Below are 21,104 nucleotides of genomic sequence, written 5' to 3'. Positions count from 1 at the left end.
ACCCACCGAACTGACAAGAATGCAATACAGTCTATCTGAAGCTCGTTCTCTACAATACCAGTCGAGGAGTGGATATTACATTACGGGGATTACGAGCACAGACCTACTCAAGTTTCAGCTGTTTAACATCAACGCCAAGCTTTTGCATAACAAGGCTCATATATATCACTCCGCTATTAAGTAATCCTACGAAAGGAAAGGACCTTAAAGTTTTACATAGCTGACGACATCGTGATCACAGGCACGGGACCTACAGGTTAACGTCGAATCCGAACCACGATGACCTGAGTTTTTGCGTAATTATGCCCTACAAGAGGTTTACGTAAATAATTTAAGATTAGATGGATATTCTATGAATGTTTCGTCATTGAAAAATTTAAAAATAACCCACATCTGAAATTTGCCATTTAATGAATACAACTAAGTTATATTGGAGAAGAGTTTGATGTTTACAACTGACGTCGCACTGACACAGATAGGTCTTATGGCAGGAAAGGGCTAGAAGTTGGAAGGAAGCGGCCGTGACCTTAATTAACGTACAGCTCAAGCATTTGTTTGGTGTGAAATCTAGAAACCACGGAAAACCAACTTCAGGGATGCCAATAGTGGGATTCGAACCCACAATCTCCCAGATGCAATCTCACAACTGCGCGCACCTAACCGCACGGAAAACCCGCTCGGAAGAGTTTGACGTCCTCCGTCACATGTTGTGACGAAATAAGGCTTTTGGGAGATTCCATACTCCATAAATTATTAAATAGAAAAGTACACAATGTGCAAGAATATAAACGTATTCGCTACAAAGTTTGGCAGAGAGAAAAGCCTCTTAGGGCACTCCGGGACGTTGTAACGACCACATAGCTTTTTAGATTATCGGCACACAAAATCATGGTTAGGTTCGTGAAAACTAAGTACAAAACATACCTTATGATGGAAACCATGGACCGCTTCACGAGTCAGTGTATGCCTGAGCTCGAAGCAATTTTGGCACGAATTGTCTATTGTCATTTCATCCGTTATATGAAAGTCACTCCAAATTTCTGTCTTCTTTGATGTTAATGCACGTAAGAGTTCTTGATATTCTTTTGTAGATTGTAGAATCATAGTATGTCACAGATCCTCAATGATGAAATGTCCTCGAGTCAGTTCATATACAACTCTTGAGAGTGTGTGTTTTGATACGCAAATTGAAGTGTGTTTCATTTTTTCGGTCAGAGTTAGTGAATACGTTGCATAAAGCAACATCGAAGAAGATAAAATTGGTGACAATCGACTGTCAATTTAAATTAATACTGTAAAAGTAATGACCCTTAAACTTAGTTATATTTTGTAGTTTCAGTTATAAGTATCTTAAACACTTCTGACGTTATTTACTAGCATCATCATCATCATCATCATCATCATCATTAGTCGTTTTGCTCATTGCTGAGCGGCGAGACCTCATAACTCTATCATTTCTTCGTTGCAGCCTTGACGTGATGCCTCCACCCAGAGCGGTGTTCAGCTTTCCTTAACATGATCTGAAGTGGTAGGCCAGTGATATTCTTCGCCTGATCTAACCATCTGCTTGCTGTTCTTCCTCGAGGTCTACTGCCTTCAACTTTTCCTTGCAAAATGGTATTTTAAAAGTGCTCTCCTTATATTATTAAAATCTGGCCAAGGAACTGGAGTAACACTCACTCACACGGGAAGATAAACGTTTCTTGATGCTCAGTTAGTTCATAATGGAAACATTAGTTCTTCTTTCCGTCCAGAGCTCACGTAAACCTAAACCTAAACGTAAACCTCTGCCAACACCACATCTCAAAGACATCAATTCGATTTTTGTCTCTAGCATTCACGGCCCAGGTCTCACAGCCGTACTAAAAGACTGAGAACACTAGTGATTCTACCGAGCGCATCTTCGTAGCTTCTGATATTGCCCGGTTCTGCCAGATATCTTACTGAGTTTAACCATTGCAGAATGGCTTGCTGACCTATTGATCTCTATCTCACAGCTTCCCGTGTCATTGGTGACTGACCCAAGGTGTACAAATTCCTTTACTATCTGCAGGTCCTTTAGACATCCATTTACTAGCATAGTCTAATCTTTAATATATTTTACACAATTGTACCCTCAAGAATATTGAGTTTCCTTGAATTTCATTAGATTTTGTGGGATTATTACAGAGGATTAATACACACGGAAATGGCCATAATAGCTCGTTATCGTGAAGTTTTTGATAACAGCCCAGTATCGCTGCAGGTTTGCAGGTTATGAGGAAAATGTTTTCTTGGCTGACTGCTGTCTAACGTCGCACAAAATTTACAGGTTTTCAGCGACAATGATATGGAAGCGGCCATGACTGGGAAGGTAGTGGCCTCAATTAAGTAACAGTCCTATAATTTACCAGGTTGGAAAATGGGAATCCACGGAAAAACGATCTGTTAGCTATCGACGGTGGGATTCGAACCCATCTAACCCAGAATGTAAGCTTATAGCTACCTGACTAGTGCAGCGCAGATAACTCATCTGGTGTGAAGAACTTATATGACTAACAACAACTGCCAGGGTTCTGCTTTAGGAGTATATTATCCAAGCCACACATACTCCTCGTCGAGTTAGACGGAATGCGCAAAACCCGGTTGAGTTCTACACTATAGGGATAACGAATTCGAAATTAGGTAGAGATTCGAAAAACGAACTGTCTTAGACATCTTCGCGATGTTTGAAGATGCACTAATGGCGGAAAATCGAAGAGGACTACCTATTCATCCAATACAACTACTAATTGCTTTAAGATACTATGACTATTGTGAATTATTAGAGTTAGTAATTTATTATTATTTTATTGCTTCTACACGTAACTTTTTTTACAAGCTGCTTTACGTCGCACCGACACAGATACGTCTTATGGCGACGATGTGATCGGAAAGGGCTAGGAGTGGGAAAGAAGCGTCCGTGGCCTTAATTAAGGTACAGCCTGGTGTGAAAATGGGAAACCACGGAAAACTATCTTCAGGGCTGCCGACAGTGGGGTTCGAACACACTATCCCCCGAATACTGGATACTGGCCACATTTAGGCGACTGCAGCTATCGAGCTCGGTCTACACGTAATTTAATAAGGTTATATTAAATAAATGTTCTAGTTACAGGCCTAATTTATTTTGTTATAAGCAACTTTCAACTAGTTTCTTCTGAATTACGTACTGTAAACCAGCCAATTGTCATCAGAATAAATAGAATGGTATCTGTACTGATTGTCAGGAAAAGACCTCAGTTTTTCGAATTTTCACAAGCTGAAAATATTTTTATTTTCTTCTATGGTTGAGAAAAAGAAAGCACGAGAAATTACGATACTCTAGGTCTGATCAGAAATACAGTGTTCGACGCAAGCCGCTCTTGTCTTGTTTCCTATTATTATTAAAGACGTTATCACTGCCAACCTCAAATACATTTCATAAAATCTCGACTTTGCAAAGTCTACTTCAGCTAAAGTCGACTTTAGAGAAAGTAGTGTCTATGAAACAGACTTAGAGCAAAGTCAGGCTTTGCTACCAAAGTAGACTTCGTAAAATATCCGCTCAAAGACTTGTGACCCTTGGCAGTCACCATCTTTTAATCGCCTCATACGACAAACAGAGGACGCTATGGATGTATTATATACAACCCCCACCACCCACAGGGGTCAGGTGATTAATCTACATAGCCAAGTAATTCTTGAATCGTGGGTGCACTGAGCTAGTAAACAACAGGCGTCTTAACTGCAAAGCTGAACAGAAATGCGGAGATAGAATCAGCCGAAATGGCGCAGTACTCCATGAAGACTGCTGCAGAGATAAGGCTGTGTAGTATGAGAAATAAATTCGCTCATTCTGGAGTTCTCTTAAGCGACAGAAGAAAACTGGATAGAAATGCTTCTTCTCGTTTTGGTTGTAAATTTGTACCCAGGGGGCACTGAACTTCCTTTCGCAGATACGAGGGCGGTAAATAAAGACGTGTCAAAACAGTTCCATTACATTACTTCAATGTAGACACCCGATAAGTCTATTACCTTTTGTCAAAATTCGGGAACCCGTTTGGGACCGTTGGCGAGGCGTTCTCTGATGATGACTGCGACGGAGTACAGATGTCACGTCAGGAAATCGGCGGCCTTCAACTTCAGAAACAGGTCGAAGTCACAAGGGCTCATGTCTGGTGAGTACGGAGGGTGTTCCAAGAGCTTGATTCTGTTTGTCACATGACAAGGTGGGTTGCCATGCAACACAAATAGGGTGATCGTCTCGCAATAAACTTGGACGTTTACGCCGCATAGCCGGATTCATATATCACTCCAGAAATCGTTAATAGTAGTCACTGTTGATGGTTTGTCCCTCAGGCATAGCATGTGTAAGAATTACACCCTCGTAGTCTTATGCCACAATCATCATACGCTTCACCCGACTGGGTTCCTTTCGGAATATATGTGGGCGTGGCGAACCTGAGTGATGCCATTCATTCGATTGACGCTTTAATTGAGGCTTGTAGCCTCGTGCCCGTGTCTTAACAATGGCGAAAATACACTGCAGAAATGCGTCCCCTCCGTTGCGTTATCTGCCAGCCAGTGCATGCCGGTGCCATTTCTGTATGTCGATGACTTGATGTGGAACCCTCGAAAAGTATACATTTATGATACTGTAGTTGATTTACACACTCAAAGTCTGTCAAACAATTAATCAGAAACCACTTTTCAATTCTATAATAATAATAATGTTATTTGCTTTACGTCCCACTAACTACTCTTTTAAGGTTTTCGGAGACGCCGAGGTGCCGGAATTTAGTCCCGCAGGAGTTCTTTTTACGTGCCAGTAAATCTACCGACACGAGGCTGACGTATTTGAGCACCTTCAAATACCACCGGACTGAGCCAGGATCGAACCTGCCAAGTTGGGGTCAGAAGGCCAGCGCCTTAACCGTCTGAGCCACTCAGCCCGGCTTTTTCAATTCTTGTGAAGCATTTACTTAGATATCAGATGGCTACATTGGCGTTATTTTTGCACCTCGGCGCTTTCATTCAATCACTACTTCAAACTTTATCAATAATTCGACAGTAAAATGAATCGAGAAAACTAGCAGACTGGGAGATGATATATCAACACACGTGAACTTTATGATGGTCAAGAAGCAAGTTTCTTAATGAGGCCACTCGTAGCACTTACGTAAAAGGCCGTGATAACTGGAGCTTGATGGCACATGACTTTAGCATGATAGGAACTTCCTCAACTGTTCACTTCCGAAACTCATCACAACAAGCGGTAAGATGCTTCAGAAGAAAATGCCACATAAAGCTTGTGGAGATTTGGAACCTTGCTGCTGATGATGATGATGCTTGTCGTTTAAAGGGGCCTAACATTGAACACAGAACATTCTGAAATTATTAATTTTAATTCTGCAAATTAAATGTAGTATTTCCTGTTCTTAAGTTCTTTCATTGCCATTCGCAATACTCCATTACAGCATGGATGGAAAGTCTGAAAGCGAAAATAATACAGTCCACTCCGGGGAAACCATCAGGTAATGACTAGACTGCGATGGTAAGAAAAGAGTGAGTGATGAGTGAATGCTTGGGGCATTGATGAACTGGTAACTGGATGAAAGAAGCAAGAGGAAGGCTGATAGATTTCTGGATTATGGAGTAAGAGAAATGATGGTTCAGAGAGGAATATCTAATGTAGGCACGATAGTGATGTGAGGCGTAATGCACAGGGTCCATCCTTACTGGATTTTCATGAAGGTGGTCAATACATGAGTCATTTTTGAAACGAAAATTTCACCTCCCTGTGCTTTGAATTCGCCGTAAAATAGGAGGTCCCATATCTATGATCATGATATCCACAATCATATGAAACTGCAAGCTTTGGAATAACTTAAAGCATTATATGCTCAACATATAACTCTTTTATTGATTATTGATCGAGCGTACCTCCAGCATTAAAGGAAACGAAGTCTATGTGGAAGAATGTATTCTCGACTACGTTTTCCTGGGGTGGTTGGTATTGTAGCATGATGTGTATAACTGAAGAGGTTTACACCAAAAAAACAAAAAACAAAACGGAAATACTCAGTCTCCGAATGAGAGGCGAATAAAATCTCTGGCCCCACCGAAAATCGAACCTGAAGGCCGCTCCTATTCCGAAAATTGAGCCATGGAGCCGGACATTAATAATAATAAAATGTTGATCACTGGAAATGAAAGGGAAGATGTACTATGGACCTTCAGCAATTTGTATGGATCTAGTTCACGAATCATTCAGAAATTATCCTCGCAGGTCACGCAAAGGATGAATTTATCGTACGTAAGAAACTTCATACTTGATCCGTATTGACAGAGTATTCACGAGAAGAACAGAGGAATTATCCACTTTTCAATGTAAAATTAAATGGAATAACTAAATTTACACAATTTTATTGCTTTGATTTTAAAATTACATGACTGAAGATGACCCTACGCAAGGGTCGAAACCGGACCCATACATATGAAATGACCGGGCGAGTTGGCCGTGAGGTTAGGGGTGCGCGGCTGTGAGCTTGCATCCGGGAGATAGCGGGTTCGAAGATGACTTTCCATGGTTTCCCATTTTTACACCAGGCAAATGCTGGGGCTGTACCTTAATTAAGGCCACTGCCGCTTCCTTCCAACTCCTAGGCCTTTCCTATCCGATCGTCGCCATAAGACCTATTGTGTCGGTGCGACGTAAAGCCACTAGCCCAACACACGAAATGATGTAATTTTTAGTTATTCCATTTTATTTTTTATTGGAAGGTGGATAATTCCTCTCCCATTCTCCTGGATACATTTATGGAGTTATATATTATTTTTTGCGCAATTCTGAGCGATAAAATCACGTCGGATCTCTTCTCCACGCTGGTCGTACAAATCACGTTGAAATATTCACGGGTTCAAGGTGAAAATACAACGAGATGACCAGTCCCTTAATTAAGGTCGCCTAAACGTTAAACCTGCATGATTTAAGGATAATTTTGTCAATTCATATCTGAGAAACTCTATTCCGAGTTGTTCACAATCAATCAATCAATCAATCAATCAATCAATCAATCAATCAATCAATCAATCAATCAATCAATCAATCAATCAATCAATCAATCAATCAATCAATCAATCAATCAATCAATCAATCAATCAATCAATCAATCAATCAATCAATCAATCAATCAATCAATCAATCAATCAATCAATCAATCAATCAATCAATCAATCAATCAATCAATCAATCAATCAATCAATCAATCAATCAATCAATCAATCAATCAATCAATCAATCAATCAATCAATCAATCAATCAATCAATCAATCAATCAATCAATCAATCAATCAATCAATCAATCAATCAATCAATCAATCAATCAATCAATCAATCAATCAATCAATCAATCAATCAATCAATCAATCAATCAATCAATCAATCAATCAATCAATCAATCAATCAATCAATCAATCAATCAATCAATCAATCAATCAATCAATCAATCAATCAATCAATCAATCAATCAATCAATCAATCAATCAATCAATCAATCAATCAATCAATCAATCAATCAATCAATCAATCAATCAATCAATCAATCAATCAATCAATCAATCAATCAATCAATCAATCAATCAATCAATCAATCAATCAATCACCACTGACGTTTTGCTAGACTTTTCTAATTGCAAATAATTTGGAAATGTACTGAACATCTCCCTTGGTAAATTCATTCCCTAACTTCCCTTCCTATAAACGAATATTTGCCCCTATTTGTCCTCTTGAATTCCAACTTTATCTTCGTGCTGTGATCTTGTCTACTTTTAAAAACACCACTCAAACTTATTCGTCCACTAATGCCATTCTCCGCTGACGGTTCGGAACATATCACTTAGACCAGCAGCTCGTCTCCTTTCCCCCAAGTCTTCCCAGCCCAAACTTTGGAACATTTTCCGTAACGCTACTATTCTGTCGTAAATCTATCAGAACAAAATCGAGCTGCTCGACCTTTGAACACCGACTGGGGCAAAAAGCATGAGTAATGTGAGCCATCTATCTCCTTTATTTTATCAACAGGGATGCAGAAGGCATCAAATCACATTTGAAATACGTATTTATGCCACAGCCTTAGGCATCATTTCCACAAAACTTTGAGTCATACTTATTTTAGTGCAAGTGAACAAAACAAGTTTTACAGTAAAGGCTTACAAAGTGCATCCATAACTATACAGCAAAATCTCGATTATCCGGACTAATCACTGGACAAATTCTCACGGATAACTGAAAACCCGGATAATTCGAATTTGTGCATGTTAATGCATAATGAAACTTTTAATAATATAGAACCTATAATTTTGTTTGAAAATGCTATAATGTCATATAATTACGACATTCAATAAAAACATCAATAATGTATGGCGAATTTAAAAATTACTTACGTCTATTGTTGGTAAAACACTCTGTTTGCTATTTTTATCTCTCTATCTGAACACTAATCTCATATTCATTCGCTAATAGCCTTCCTGATTCTCTTTATTCGAACTTTTCAATTAATGCAAGCTTTTGTTAAAAGTTAAAAGTTATTTCTTTCGCTTCGTAGCCATGCCTGCTATCACAGAACACCAACAAACAACTGCTCGAAATTCAAGCGCTCAGGTATTCAAAATGCCGTGACAAAATGAAGGTAATAAATAAAAAAATTATATTTCAATAAATCTTTGGGGTGCACGGATAAACCGCAAACCGAATAATCCACACCCGGATAATCGGGAGTTTGCTGTACATAAGTAATGTTTGTGATTAATATTTATAGTGCCAGAATTAACATACCTGCAACCTACAACTGGAGGAAGAAGAATTTTTAATAAATTCCTTCTGTCATATTTTTGGATTCATGAAAGCTTATTCTATCCACAGAAATGACAAAGGTGTGAATTTCTGATCAGTTTTCACGTCATCGACACTGAATTCACCGTCAGGACTGCTAACTTGCACGTGACAGAAATGGTCGTAGACCGTGGTATAATTATAACACCGTGGTAGAACTTTGTGTGTATGAAGTGCTGGGTGTGCTTCGTTTCGCTGGCTCATGGTGTATTAAGGTCAGCTCTAAAAATAAATAATTAAGACTCACCTGAACAGAGGGTGACTCCGACCAGGATGGAGGCGATGAAGGCTGTTTCTCCGTTACCACTCTCGAAGTAGCGCAGAAACTCACTGAAGAAGACTCCAAACGAGTAGGTGACGCCATCCGCTGGAACATTACAATATAACATTATACTGTAGTTTAAAAATCATCCAGCGCAAGATAACAACATGTTATATTACACTTAGATTTTACTAAAGTAGGCTACTACGCACAACTTTTTACCGCAGACTTACGTTCCTCGACAACGGGCTCATGGAAAGAAAATACATTAAGACGCTTTTAATGTTTGGGTAGAACGCTTATATCGCCGAAAGCATTTAACTTCCAATATGTTTAATGTCTCAGTTGACAGATAAATAAATAAATAAATAAATAAATAAATAAATAAATAAATAAATAAATAAATAAATAAATAAATAAATAAATAAATAAATAAATAAATAAATAAATAAATAAATCACGTAGTTTTCATGAAATCGCGCTTCAAACTAAGACAAAATTTGTGCTAAGTATGTGACGTCACACGCATCTTCTCATATCACAGATGCCATCCACGGACCCTCTAGCTGACCCTGTCATTGCTTCCACTTACTTGCGTCAGGCTCCTCATTTTCATATTTTCTATCGGATCTGCCTTGGTCAACTCTTGCTCCCTTCCGACACCAGCAATATCAGGTTTGCGAGACCTAGGGAGTCTTTCATTTTCACGCCTTGTGTGGCTGTTATGCCTTTTTCTGATACCTTCATTCTTCGATGGCTTTTTCCCCCTTCCGATTAATGATAAGAGATAATGGTTGCCTAGTTTTACTTCATCTTTAAACAATAATAACCATCACCACACTAGAACACAGCACTCTACCAACCACCGTAGAAACGCGAAAGTGCCTGTTAATTATCACTAGCTTTTGTACCATATTTTCGGACTTCTAAGTCCCTGACATTGTTAAAGCTGACGAGCTCATTAGTAACTTGTTATATTGTCTGTTATTCTTTCAAACTGTCCATTTCTCAATTTAAAAAAAAAGTTTTCAAATTTATCTTAAAGTTGCTCTAAATAATTCCTTGTCCAGCCATTCAAGAGAGGCGCTTCCTAATCCTCTGTGACTACGGAAACCGCCGAATCAATGATTATTATTATTATTATTATTATTATTATTATTATTATTATTATTATTATTATTATTATTATTATTATTATTATTATTATTAGGTGCGGGGCTGAGTGGCTCAGACGGTTGTGGCGCTGGCTTTCTGGTCCCAACTTGAAAGGTTCGATCCTGGCTCAGTCCGGTGGTATTTGAAGGTGCTCAAATACGTCAGCCCCGTAGATTTACTGGCACGTAAAAGATCTCCTATTGGGACAAAATTCCGGCACCTCGGCGACTCCAAAAACCGTAAAAGTAGATAGTGGGACGTAAAAATAAATAACAGTATTATTAATGATAATAATAATACCTCAGTAAATAAAACATTTGTGGTGAAAACTAGCAGCAGGACTGGTACAAGATAGCCAGAAGAGGCAACACAGTGAGTTCATGAAGAGATTTTGGGGGAATAGGAAGCCGAAAGTCATCAAGCCAATGAACAAGTCCAACGCACTATATGAATGGGCATAACGAAACAATAATAATAATAATAATAATAATAATAATAATAATAATAATAATAATAATAATAATAATAATAATAATAATAATAATCATAATCATAAACCTATGTATCTGCTTTATTTAGGTCAAAACAGGTTCATCAAGAAAAATACTAGCAGTACTAATATTCGGCAGACCAAAGAGTTGGCGGGTTTTGTCGACCTGGTGCCCTATTTTGAATGTTCTTAGCTTCCTGTTTGACGGCGGAGCTGCATCATTAGCAAGGACTTTGGCAGGACACCGCGTTGGCGAGTTGCCGCGAGGAGGGTGTCAGGTAGGGCAACAGAGCAGTCTAGGCGAGGCGGGAGGTGTCAACATTCCTCAATTATTAGCTAAGACACTTCCTGTTTATGATCTTAATTGAGGTAGGACTCAAGTTGGCGATTATGATGTCTACATACACAGTGATGATTCACCAACCAGCCGTGGTCCATACTCGCCACGCTACTAGCCAAACGGTTTAACCCTTTATAAGGCAAACATATTTTCGAGAAACCTAATATATATTTTTCGTTTACTATTCGCCATAAGAATACAAAATATTATATTTTGACTTCTACACGGTAACTGCCACGGACTTAGGTGTACGGCAGTTCTATCAACAGAACCAAAATTTAACAACCAGTTCAAATATAATTGAACTATTCTGAATTGTCGACTAAGTAAGAAAAATATTCGCAGTTATTCTTTCTTTCTTTCTTTCTTTCTTTCTTTCTTTCTTTCTTAATCCGTTTACCCCCCAGAGTTAGTTTTACCCTCTATCTCAAGGAGGTTCCCATCTCTACCGCCTCAAGGACAGTGTCCTGGAGCGTGAGACTTTGGGTCGGGGGATACAACTGGGAACGAGCACCAGTGTCTCGCCCAGGCGGCCTCACCAGCTATGCTGAACATGAGCCTTGTGGGGTGATGGGAAGATAGGAAGGGATAGACAAGGAAGAGGGAAGGAAGCGGCCCTGGCCTTAAGTTAGGTACCATCCCGGCATTTGCCTCGAGGAGGAGTGGGAAACCACGGAAAACTACTTCGAGGATGGCTGAGAAGGGAATCGAACCCTTCTCTACTCAGATGACCTCCCGAGTCTGAGTGGACCCGGTTCAAGTCCTTGTACCACTTTTCAAATAGCAGAGCCGGGAATCGAATTAGGCCTCCGGGAGTTGTAGCTAATCACACTAACCACTACACCACAGAGGTGGACGTTACTGAATCCTGCTAGTCTAATATACGCTTATCTGTTGGTAAAATACGTTTACAGTAAGTGATAACAGAGTTCGAAAATTATAATGAAATTGAAATAGGTTATAAGGGTGGGAAATTATTGTATTTGTGACCTATAAAACAGTGATCCCCACCCCCTCCCACACCACAACCACAACCACATAAATACTAACTTCATGTAAACTATAAACTCTCATATAAGCCTTTCAATATGTAACTTTCATTGCAAAATATATCAATGTAAACATATGACAATATAAACAGTATTTAAAAGTGATTTGCTTGGTTCGGGAGATGCAGGCCCTCCTGAAGTAGAACACAGTATTTTACACACTGCAGAAATCTGTACCAGTTGCTGTCAATAAAAGAATGTCTCTCTTGAGTACCTCAGTCTTACTTCTGCTCCTCGGCTAAATGGTCCGTCCAGGCCTTCGTTTCAGAGGATCGCGGGTTCGATTCCCAGTCAGGCCGGGGATTTTATATGCATACAGTTCATTTATCTGGCTCGGGGACTAGGTGTTCGTTTTAATACATATATTCACATGCAAAGAACGCATCATACTACCAACCAAAGAAACACGCAACAGTAAATACTTCCCTTCACATAAGGTTGAAGTTAGGAAGGGCGTCTGGCCGTAAAATGGGGCCAAATCCGAAATAAACCTTCTCGGAGGAATTGGAAAAAGACCAGGAAGAAAAGGGAAGACGAGCACGAATAGTTGCTCTTTTTAAATCTTTGATTGTACTGGTTGGAAATCGATAAGGCATTGCGTTGCTACAGAGGAACTGATAATTTTGATATGAGATAAGGCCTTAGAAATTTACAAGGATTGCGATGTTCGTTAGAACTTGCAAAAAACATTTGATAAAAAAGACAAAGTTATTGAAACAATAAGTGACAATCCCCCGACAATTCTCTTCTTTGGTTAACTCGATATAATCCTACACAGTCGTTTTCTTCAATTGCGTCTATAAAGTGTGCGATCTATCTTCACCGAACGCTGCGCAGTAACTGCCAGATTCGGCTAGTAGCCAACGTTTTGATCCAGCGGTTTACAGTGATGGCCGTATGAAAGCTGCCTTATTACGGCCATTTTCCTACCAACGGCGCAAAACCATGCATTTTCCGAATTCTCAAACTGTTATGTGTGTTAACAAACCAGCCTGGAAGCTAGCTGGATCCTAAAATTCCTATGTCTTTGTATGGCAGAGTTGCAATGAGGCGTACTAGACTAGAGTGAGGTAGTTTGCCATTGCTTTCCTCACTGTGACGTAGAGTTCTATTACTGAACGTCTGGTACTATGAGAAATATGTTTCGTAGCTTCCAAACACACTCATGCTCTGAACGTCATAACTTAGCACCATCCAGACATCAGTAATTCCATACTTCCAGAGCCACGTACAAGACAGATTTCACACCAGCCCAGTGGTTGTGGTGGTGTCGGCGTTGGTGATTGCCTTTTAAGGAACAAGGCAACATAGCTATCTGCCATATTCCACGAGCCAATGACTAAGGACATCAAAGGAGAGCAAAATACATTTTCTCCAACAACGAATCACTATTTTAGAAACTATGGAATAATCTTACCGTCTCTTGGCTGATTGGTTGAACTCAATTAAAACTCGTGACAAGGCGCAAAGAAGGTCACAAAGTAAAGTTATCCTGCTAGCTTCTCACCAATTTTGGGCCGAAAACCTAGATGTTAGGTTCCTTTAAACAACAAGTATTATAATCGTCTCACCATTTTGAGCAAGCATTAAATTGAGTACCATCGACATGATAGCAGTTTACTGAGTTTTTAGAGAGCAGTTACCGCTCTTATGATTCCTTGACGTCATCCACTACCTCACCCTGAAATCGCATCGTGACTTGTTCGCACTAATATACGTTATCAGTCTCTAGACAGTTGTGTTATAGAGTCGCCCCGCGTGGAAACGTAGTTCTCGATACATAAGATTCATTTCGCCAGTATATTCATAATTCAAACACAAGAAAAAAGAATGCATTCGCCGCTTCTATTTTCAGTGCAACTATCAGCGAAGTCTTCATTAATGTAGTTGCAAAAGCGCTATTTCCACTACTGACGATATTCAATAATGGATCGAACGAAGTGAGAGCGAGGGACCGGGAATGAATTAGTGAATCCATTTGTCTGCCACCTTGAAATGGCTTATTGCACGTTAATCGGTAGCGCCGTGATTACTGCAAATTGGGAGGTGATGCAAAGGTAACAATGTTTGGAATAGTACGCGAGTCTGGTGAAATAAGCATTAGCACCTGTTGGCAATTAGACGTTGTGTGTTCTGTATTTGTACATCAAGACATAAATATTTGATGAATATTATGTGCTACAAGTAGATTCAAACTTAAGTATATCCAAAAGGTAATTCCATAACAGAGCAAAGGCCATGAAGGAATCTTACATTATCCTGAGAATGGTAGATTGAAATGTACATATTAAAATACATTGTTAAACGGAGTACAGTCGAACTTCGATAACTCGAAGCATCGAGGCTGAAAATACTTCAAGGTATCGAAAATTCGAGGTATACAATAACGAGAATACTACTTAGGCTCACAGAGAAAAATCAGCTGTATCGTTCTTTATTTTCACCACAAATGCCACGGTTTTCCATGTGAACTTCAAGTTTTCAGTACCCGTTTCCTTTCCACGGAACTGATGTTATTCTGATCTGGGCAGGAACTCCCAAGTTCATGTCAGGACGTGCTGCAAACAGCATACCGAGTGTTGCGAAGTGCAGTACCTTTAATATGCTACGGTATGCGGTTAGTCAAACGATACACACTGAGCAACACCTCATTACCTTCACGTCTTACTTTTGTACTTTGCAAGATATCGCATTCTTTACGATGTCACAGATCAGTCTGTTATGGCTGCTTAGTGTCCTCTGTGACTGACTTTACATGTAGTTCGTTTCGATTAGACAGATTGCACCTCATGTAAAGGAGGATTGCCAATGCATTTCTTTCTAGCTTATATTTGATTCGAGTTATCTCTGGTCTTCGGACAACAATGGCTTAAAAAAAAAGATGGAGATGTTGGTCTACGAGATGACTTTCATCTCGTACAAATGGTTCAACAAAAAGATTCAAACTTTATTTTGCATGGCTCTCTATGTTCAGAGTCAATGAATATGACTACTTTGAGTCAATGAATATGAATTCTTCAATGTCAAGGTATTTATCCTACTTACCCTTTCTTGACTTGCCATAGTTATGCTTGTTTGTTTTCTGAGAGATAGCTATTTAGTGTATTATTCTTTTATGATTTTGCTGCAGAATTATTTCATTGTCCTTCCTTCCTCTTCATGTCTGATTGTTTTGTAATTGTTCCTACATAGAGCGAAAGGTAGCACCGATCCGATCATACGTTTGTGTGATGAGTTTGTTTGTGGTTTTTGATTAGAGATCTTTTATTTCTCGACCTCTTGGACGTCTGACTCGAGCTTATGTTCTGCATTTTGGTTTAACGCCTGATACTGTATGATTCGTGTTCGCCTCGGTGTGCGATATGTATACGTGACATGCGGCGTGTAAGTTATTTACGTTATGTGTTTTGACTGGGTGAGCCAGGCCTCTTTGCGGTGACCCAAGTATCTGACTTGTGATCTCAGGTTAATCTCAGGAGCCGTTGACTGATTCATGTCATGCTGTTACGATTCTTGTCGTAACGTGTCTTGATATTATGCTTCTTATACACTCTGCTTCGCATGTTTGGTCTCTGAGTGTGTGTGTGTGTGTGTGTGTGTGGAATGGTTATCGGACCTGTGGTACTTTTCAGTATCTTATGGATATTTGATATCGTCATTATCCTTATTTTACCTCGTTATTATTTCCGGTTTCCTCAGCCGATTAATATGGTTATTTCGCGTTTTTGCTCTCATTTTACTTGCTTTATGACTCATGTTAATTTTTCCGTAACTATGGCAACTTCTTTTCTTACTTCCTTGTGTTCCATATTTGTTTACTTTTCTGCCAGCCTTGGTTCACTGGCGTCTTTTATTTCTGGGGATGCAGTCTCTTTGGAGATTGTTGGGAGCCATGTCTTTTTCTTTGACAAAAAGCCTTGACTTTGTCTGGGGAGCCTTGGTAATTTTATTGTGTGAAAGTTGCTTTATGATTGCAAATGGTCCTGAAGAAAGAAATACTTTGGATCGCGTTTTAATTGCCACTGTCTGGTAATAAATAATAATAATTGAATCACAGTTCATGATACCTCTTTTGCGACGGTGTAAGATTCTATAGGATTCAGATTGGTAAGTCAAGCGATTTGGTTGTGTTTGGAGTATCTTTACAAACCATATATGTGAGTATTTGACTCCCTGTATTCCCCACTTATTTGTTTTATGCCTATATTTCAACCTTTCTCTCCAAGTTTATGTTAATAAACCTAATTAATTTAAATTGACCTCTGTCTACATTATTGTCTCTCTACTTTGGGGGAGATACCTTTTATACTTTGGTTCTCTAGTCTAAGAGTCCCGGATTAAGCTCTTGGCAGTTTTTAGCCAGTTTCGACCGATCCAGAATAGGTAGGTGGTGTAACACTGACTAAAATCAATTACACTATAGGGAATATGTGCCACTGTGCGAGATATCGCAAGACGTTGATTGCCAGCGCACCTTGCGGTCTGTCCTTGAAGGCGGAGTGTAATAGTGATATCGATCAGGTGATGTAGTGTCAAATTTTGTTCTTGGATTTGCGTCAAGAAGATTTTCGTGAAAATGTAATTTATCCGGGAGTTTCTTTTTTTGAATCATAATAAGAGAAGCACTGAACCATGTCTGGTAAGGTTTGTGCTGTTTTTAGCTGCAGTCACTTTGAACTTGTGAAGCTATCAAAATCTTGCTTCCGCTTTCCTCGAGATAAAACAGTGTAAGTAAATTCCAATATTGTAAAATACTAGTGTAAACATCACATTAAGTTTAACATTTAGTTGTCCACAAGTATTTTTTATCTCAGATTAATGATATAAATCGAAAGTAGACAATGGCCGACAAATTACACTCATAGGTTAGGTTAAAATATGTTATTTTCTTTCGTTGTAGGTGTGATCAGTGGGTTATGAAATGTAGGAGAAGTGATTTAGATGACATGGACAAGAAATAACTAAATTGACGTTAGAACCTATATTACTGTAATTCGTATTTTGTCCCTAAACCGGTTAAAAATGAAGCTGCCTAAAAATATTTTTGAACCTACTTTTTCATGTTTGAGAGCCTATGTTAGGCTGCTAATAATCCGAGGTCTATCACTATTGCATGTTTCTGTGGTGGTTGGTAGTGTAGTGTGTTGTCTGAATATGAGGAGAAAAGTGTTGTAACAAACACAAATATCCAGTCCCCGAGCCTGAATAATTAATTAAACGCGATTGAAATCCCCGATCCGGCCGTTCACCGCACCCGGGAGCCTCTGAACCGAAGACCTCAACGCTGAACATTCAACCAAGGATTCGGACAAAACAAAAATCATTATTCAGCTCCATTATTTCTATCAATTTTAATATGCAACTTTTGTAGTTTCAAATCTGTTGCTTGATTTTCAAGGCCGGGCCGCCAGGTGTGTCACTGTCGACATGTCTCTCACTTTAGCACAGGAGAATATAGAAGTGCCCAGTATTGTCTATAGTATATTTGCTAAAATCTAGACTCGGAGAAAAATGTTTAGAGCTATTCTTATACAGGGTGGTCGGAAATAACGTGAACCGGGGATGTCATCGTTAGACGGTTGGTCATATTGATTAATAATTTGAAAGAAATAATTCGATATCTCGCACCGTTGGCTTTTATCGGCTGCTCAAGTTAGCCAATCAGATCGCTTCGCGGGCGAATTCAGATGACGATGGCGCGGCAGTGTTGCAAAGTCTGTATGTAACTTAAGAACGGTTTGAGAGCTCTGGCGAGAAATAATACCGTTCGTTTCAGCCGGTGTCACTGTAGAGTACTTGCTTTGGCATGATTCTGTCAGCTCGGAAGTCTGCAATTCAAGCCCCACCCCTGGGGAAGTTTTATTCTTCGACTGGTGCTCTCATGTACAGATTTATGAACACAGCTTCGCAAAGTCCATTTGAATTCGCTCGCGAAGAGATCCGATTGGCTAATTCCAGCAGCTGAAAATTATTTCTTTCAATACGCAAATTCCAGATGACTGGAAGAAAACAACTGTGGTACCGATTTTTAAAGGGGGCAAGGTGGCTGATAATGGACATGTATAGACCCATTAACCTTACGTCCAATGTATGCAAACAAATGGAACACCTCATTTCAGAATATCTAAGAGAACAATGGGAGAAAAGTTGATGGATTAATGGCCGTCAACACGGTTTTAGAAAAGGTCTCTCCTGCGATAGCCAGATGTTGTCGCTGTTTCAAGATATCAGCGAATCATTAGACAAAGGTGTGAAGGTTGATGCTATTATAATTGATTTTGCCAAAGCAGTTGATGTAGTACTACATGACATTCTGGTCCGAAAATTGGTGGAAAAAAACTTGATAAAATGGTGGTTCTGTGGATCCGGAAATTTTTGACAGACCGCACGCAGAGGGTAAAGGTGGGAAGTAAATACTCCGACCAGGTTCCTCTAACGTCGGGAGTAGTACAGGGTAGTGTTATAGGGCCACTACTATTTACGGCATTTATCAACGATCTGCCGAATGAAATTCGAAGTGAATGTAGATTGTTTGCGGACAACTGCATAATATACAGAAAAATACAGAATGCTAGTGATAATAGGTTATTTCAAGCCGATATAAGAGGGCACTCTATAACAAAACGAAAATAAATTCTCGAAAATGCAGTCTCATAAGAATGGGAAACATAGGCAAATGGATTTTCAGTATTTATTGTCTTGGATCGGATGCTCTGGTTGAGAGTGACACATGCAAGTACCTAGGAATCCACGTAAAGAGAGGTCTAAAACCGGACACCCACGTAGGAAGTGTAATTACCGAAGCGTACATGTTCTTACACTTCGTGATGAGGGTGCTAAAGGGTAACAGTTCCCAGGTGAAGGCGCAGGGCTATGTATCACTCATTAGACCAGTCCTGGCATAAGGAGCAGCCGTAGGGAATCCGTACCAAACAGGACTTATTAAGGAACTTGAGATGATACAGTGAAAAGCTGCAAGATTAGTGTTTAACGATTTCAATCCTAGAAGTAGTGTGACGAGTATGATAGAAAAACCAGGGTGGGAGACATGTATAATACCTACAGGAATAAGCTAGCTTGGGGAGAGTTGAACAGTCGACTAGAAAAGCCCCGTTACATAAGCAGGACAGATCATCCACATGAAGGAAAAGATAGATCGCAGAAAACTAACTATGGTAAATATTCGTTTGTAAATCGGGGAATTGGTGACTAGAATACATTACCTGCAGCTGTCTTAAAGGCTTCTCCCAAAAATCTTGTTAGATGCTTCTAGAATAGACTCCAACATTCTGTAAACTGTGTGAAAATTTCTATGTGATGGTCTCATATTTTAATGCACTGTAAATAGTATTGAGGTATTTGAATTATTTAAGGTATGTGTTAATTTGTTTATGATGATGCTGGATTTAGAATTTTAGACTAGTAGTAGTTCTTGTAACGTTTTCTTTCCAGGAAATTGGTTGTTGTACTCTTGTTCTTGTTACTATTGTTGTTGTAAGTCATAGTGTAAAATTTCTAAATGCTTTAGGTTTGTGTGAATCTGTGCATGACTGTATTGTAATGTTAAGCTAGTAATAGGCCTAAGCTGAACGTATAGTATAGTAAGCCGTAGTGACAAGTTCTAGAAATCCTTAAGTTATATGTGAATATGTATATGATGATGCTGAATTTAGAATGTTAAACTAGTAGTATTTCTTGTAATATTTTTTTCCATGGAATTGCTTGTAGTACTCTTGTTGTTGTTGGGTAATTATGTTTTAACTTTATTATCACGCTACTGTAAGTGACCACTGCCACCGGGATATTTCGCAGTTGAGATGCATTTGTTAATAATAATACAATTATTTATCAGCATGACCAAAAATTTAATGCTGACATATACCGGCTTCACGTTGTTTCCAGCTACCCTGTGTAAGGAGACGGCTTAATTTCGGATTCCTACTGTAGGACTGAATTACATGGGATAATTGAGTAAGCATAATATTCTGCATAGCTTCGAGTTACAGAAAAATATTTTACATCTGGACTTGAAGTACCCTTCGAAACACTGGAAAAATTAGAGTAATAGAAAGAATATTTAATTTTCATGAGCGCACTGTAGTCAAGATAAACTTTCAATGTATTAGCACATGCTCTGTACATCCCACGGGTGTCCGGTTGTCCATTTCTGTTCTGTATTTAACGTGTTCTTTTCAAGTTGCTTTAGATGATACCAACACAGATAGGTATTATAACAACGACGGGATAAAAGACTAGGAAGGAAGCGTCTGTACTGAACATCCCTTCGATGTCCGGTTCCATGACTAAATTGTTAGCGTGCTGGCCTCTGGTCCAGTGGGTCCCGGGTTCGATTTCCGGCCGGGTCGGAGATTTTAACCTTCATTGGTTAATTCCAATGGCTCGGCGACTTGGTATGTGTGTCGTCTTCAGCATTAGAATCCATCTTAGGTAGGGCTCCATCCTCATAGACGCGCAGGTCACCTATACGGCGTCGACTCAAAAGACCTGCACCAGGCCTCTTCCGAGGCACACGCCATTAATTAATTAACATCTCTTCGATATGTAGTACCGGGAAATTGACCTGGAAAATAATTACAATTGGACTGACGTAGGATTGACCCTTGTTAATGAACATCACGGAAGATGCTGGAAATGGCCTCATCTGAAGAAATGGAAAACTGAGAATCCAAAAGTCGTGACTCGAATTCACTCAGAAACCATCGATAGAAGTCTACACGCGAAGGTTCGTCTAGACGCTTTAACGCATGCACAACAGTAACGAAGTGCCGGGAGTATCCGAGGACAAGTTCGGCTCGCCAGATGCAGGTCTTTTGCTTTGACGACCTGCGCGTCGTGATTAGGATGAAATGATGATGAAGACGACACATACATGCAGCCCCCGTGCCAGCTAAATT

The 21,104-nt window shown here is 39.5% G+C and overlaps 1 protein-coding gene across 1 annotated transcript in view; it reads right to left on the bottom strand.

The window, feature by feature from the left end:
* Mct1 (Monocarboxylate transporter 1) overlaps positions 1–21,104 on the bottom strand; it is a 359,238-nt gene that overhangs the window by 184,229 nt on the left and 153,905 nt on the right. Inside the window, exon 2 of the mRNA XM_067136498.2 lies at positions 9,141–9,260. Within this exon, the coding sequence (XP_066992599.1) occupies positions 9,141–9,260 (120 nt within the window). The remainder of the gene's footprint in view (positions 1–9,140; positions 9,261–21,104) is intronic.

The sequence above is a fragment of the Anabrus simplex genome, chromosome 1 (genome assembly GCF_040414725.1).
Source record: "Anabrus simplex isolate iqAnaSimp1 chromosome 1, ASM4041472v1, whole genome shotgun sequence".
NCBI classification, from domain to species: Eukaryota; Metazoa; Arthropoda; class Insecta; order Orthoptera; family Tettigoniidae; genus Anabrus; species Anabrus simplex.
The sequence above is the reverse complement of the archived record's forward strand: the minus strand, read 5'-3'. Positions and strand labels throughout refer to the sequence as shown.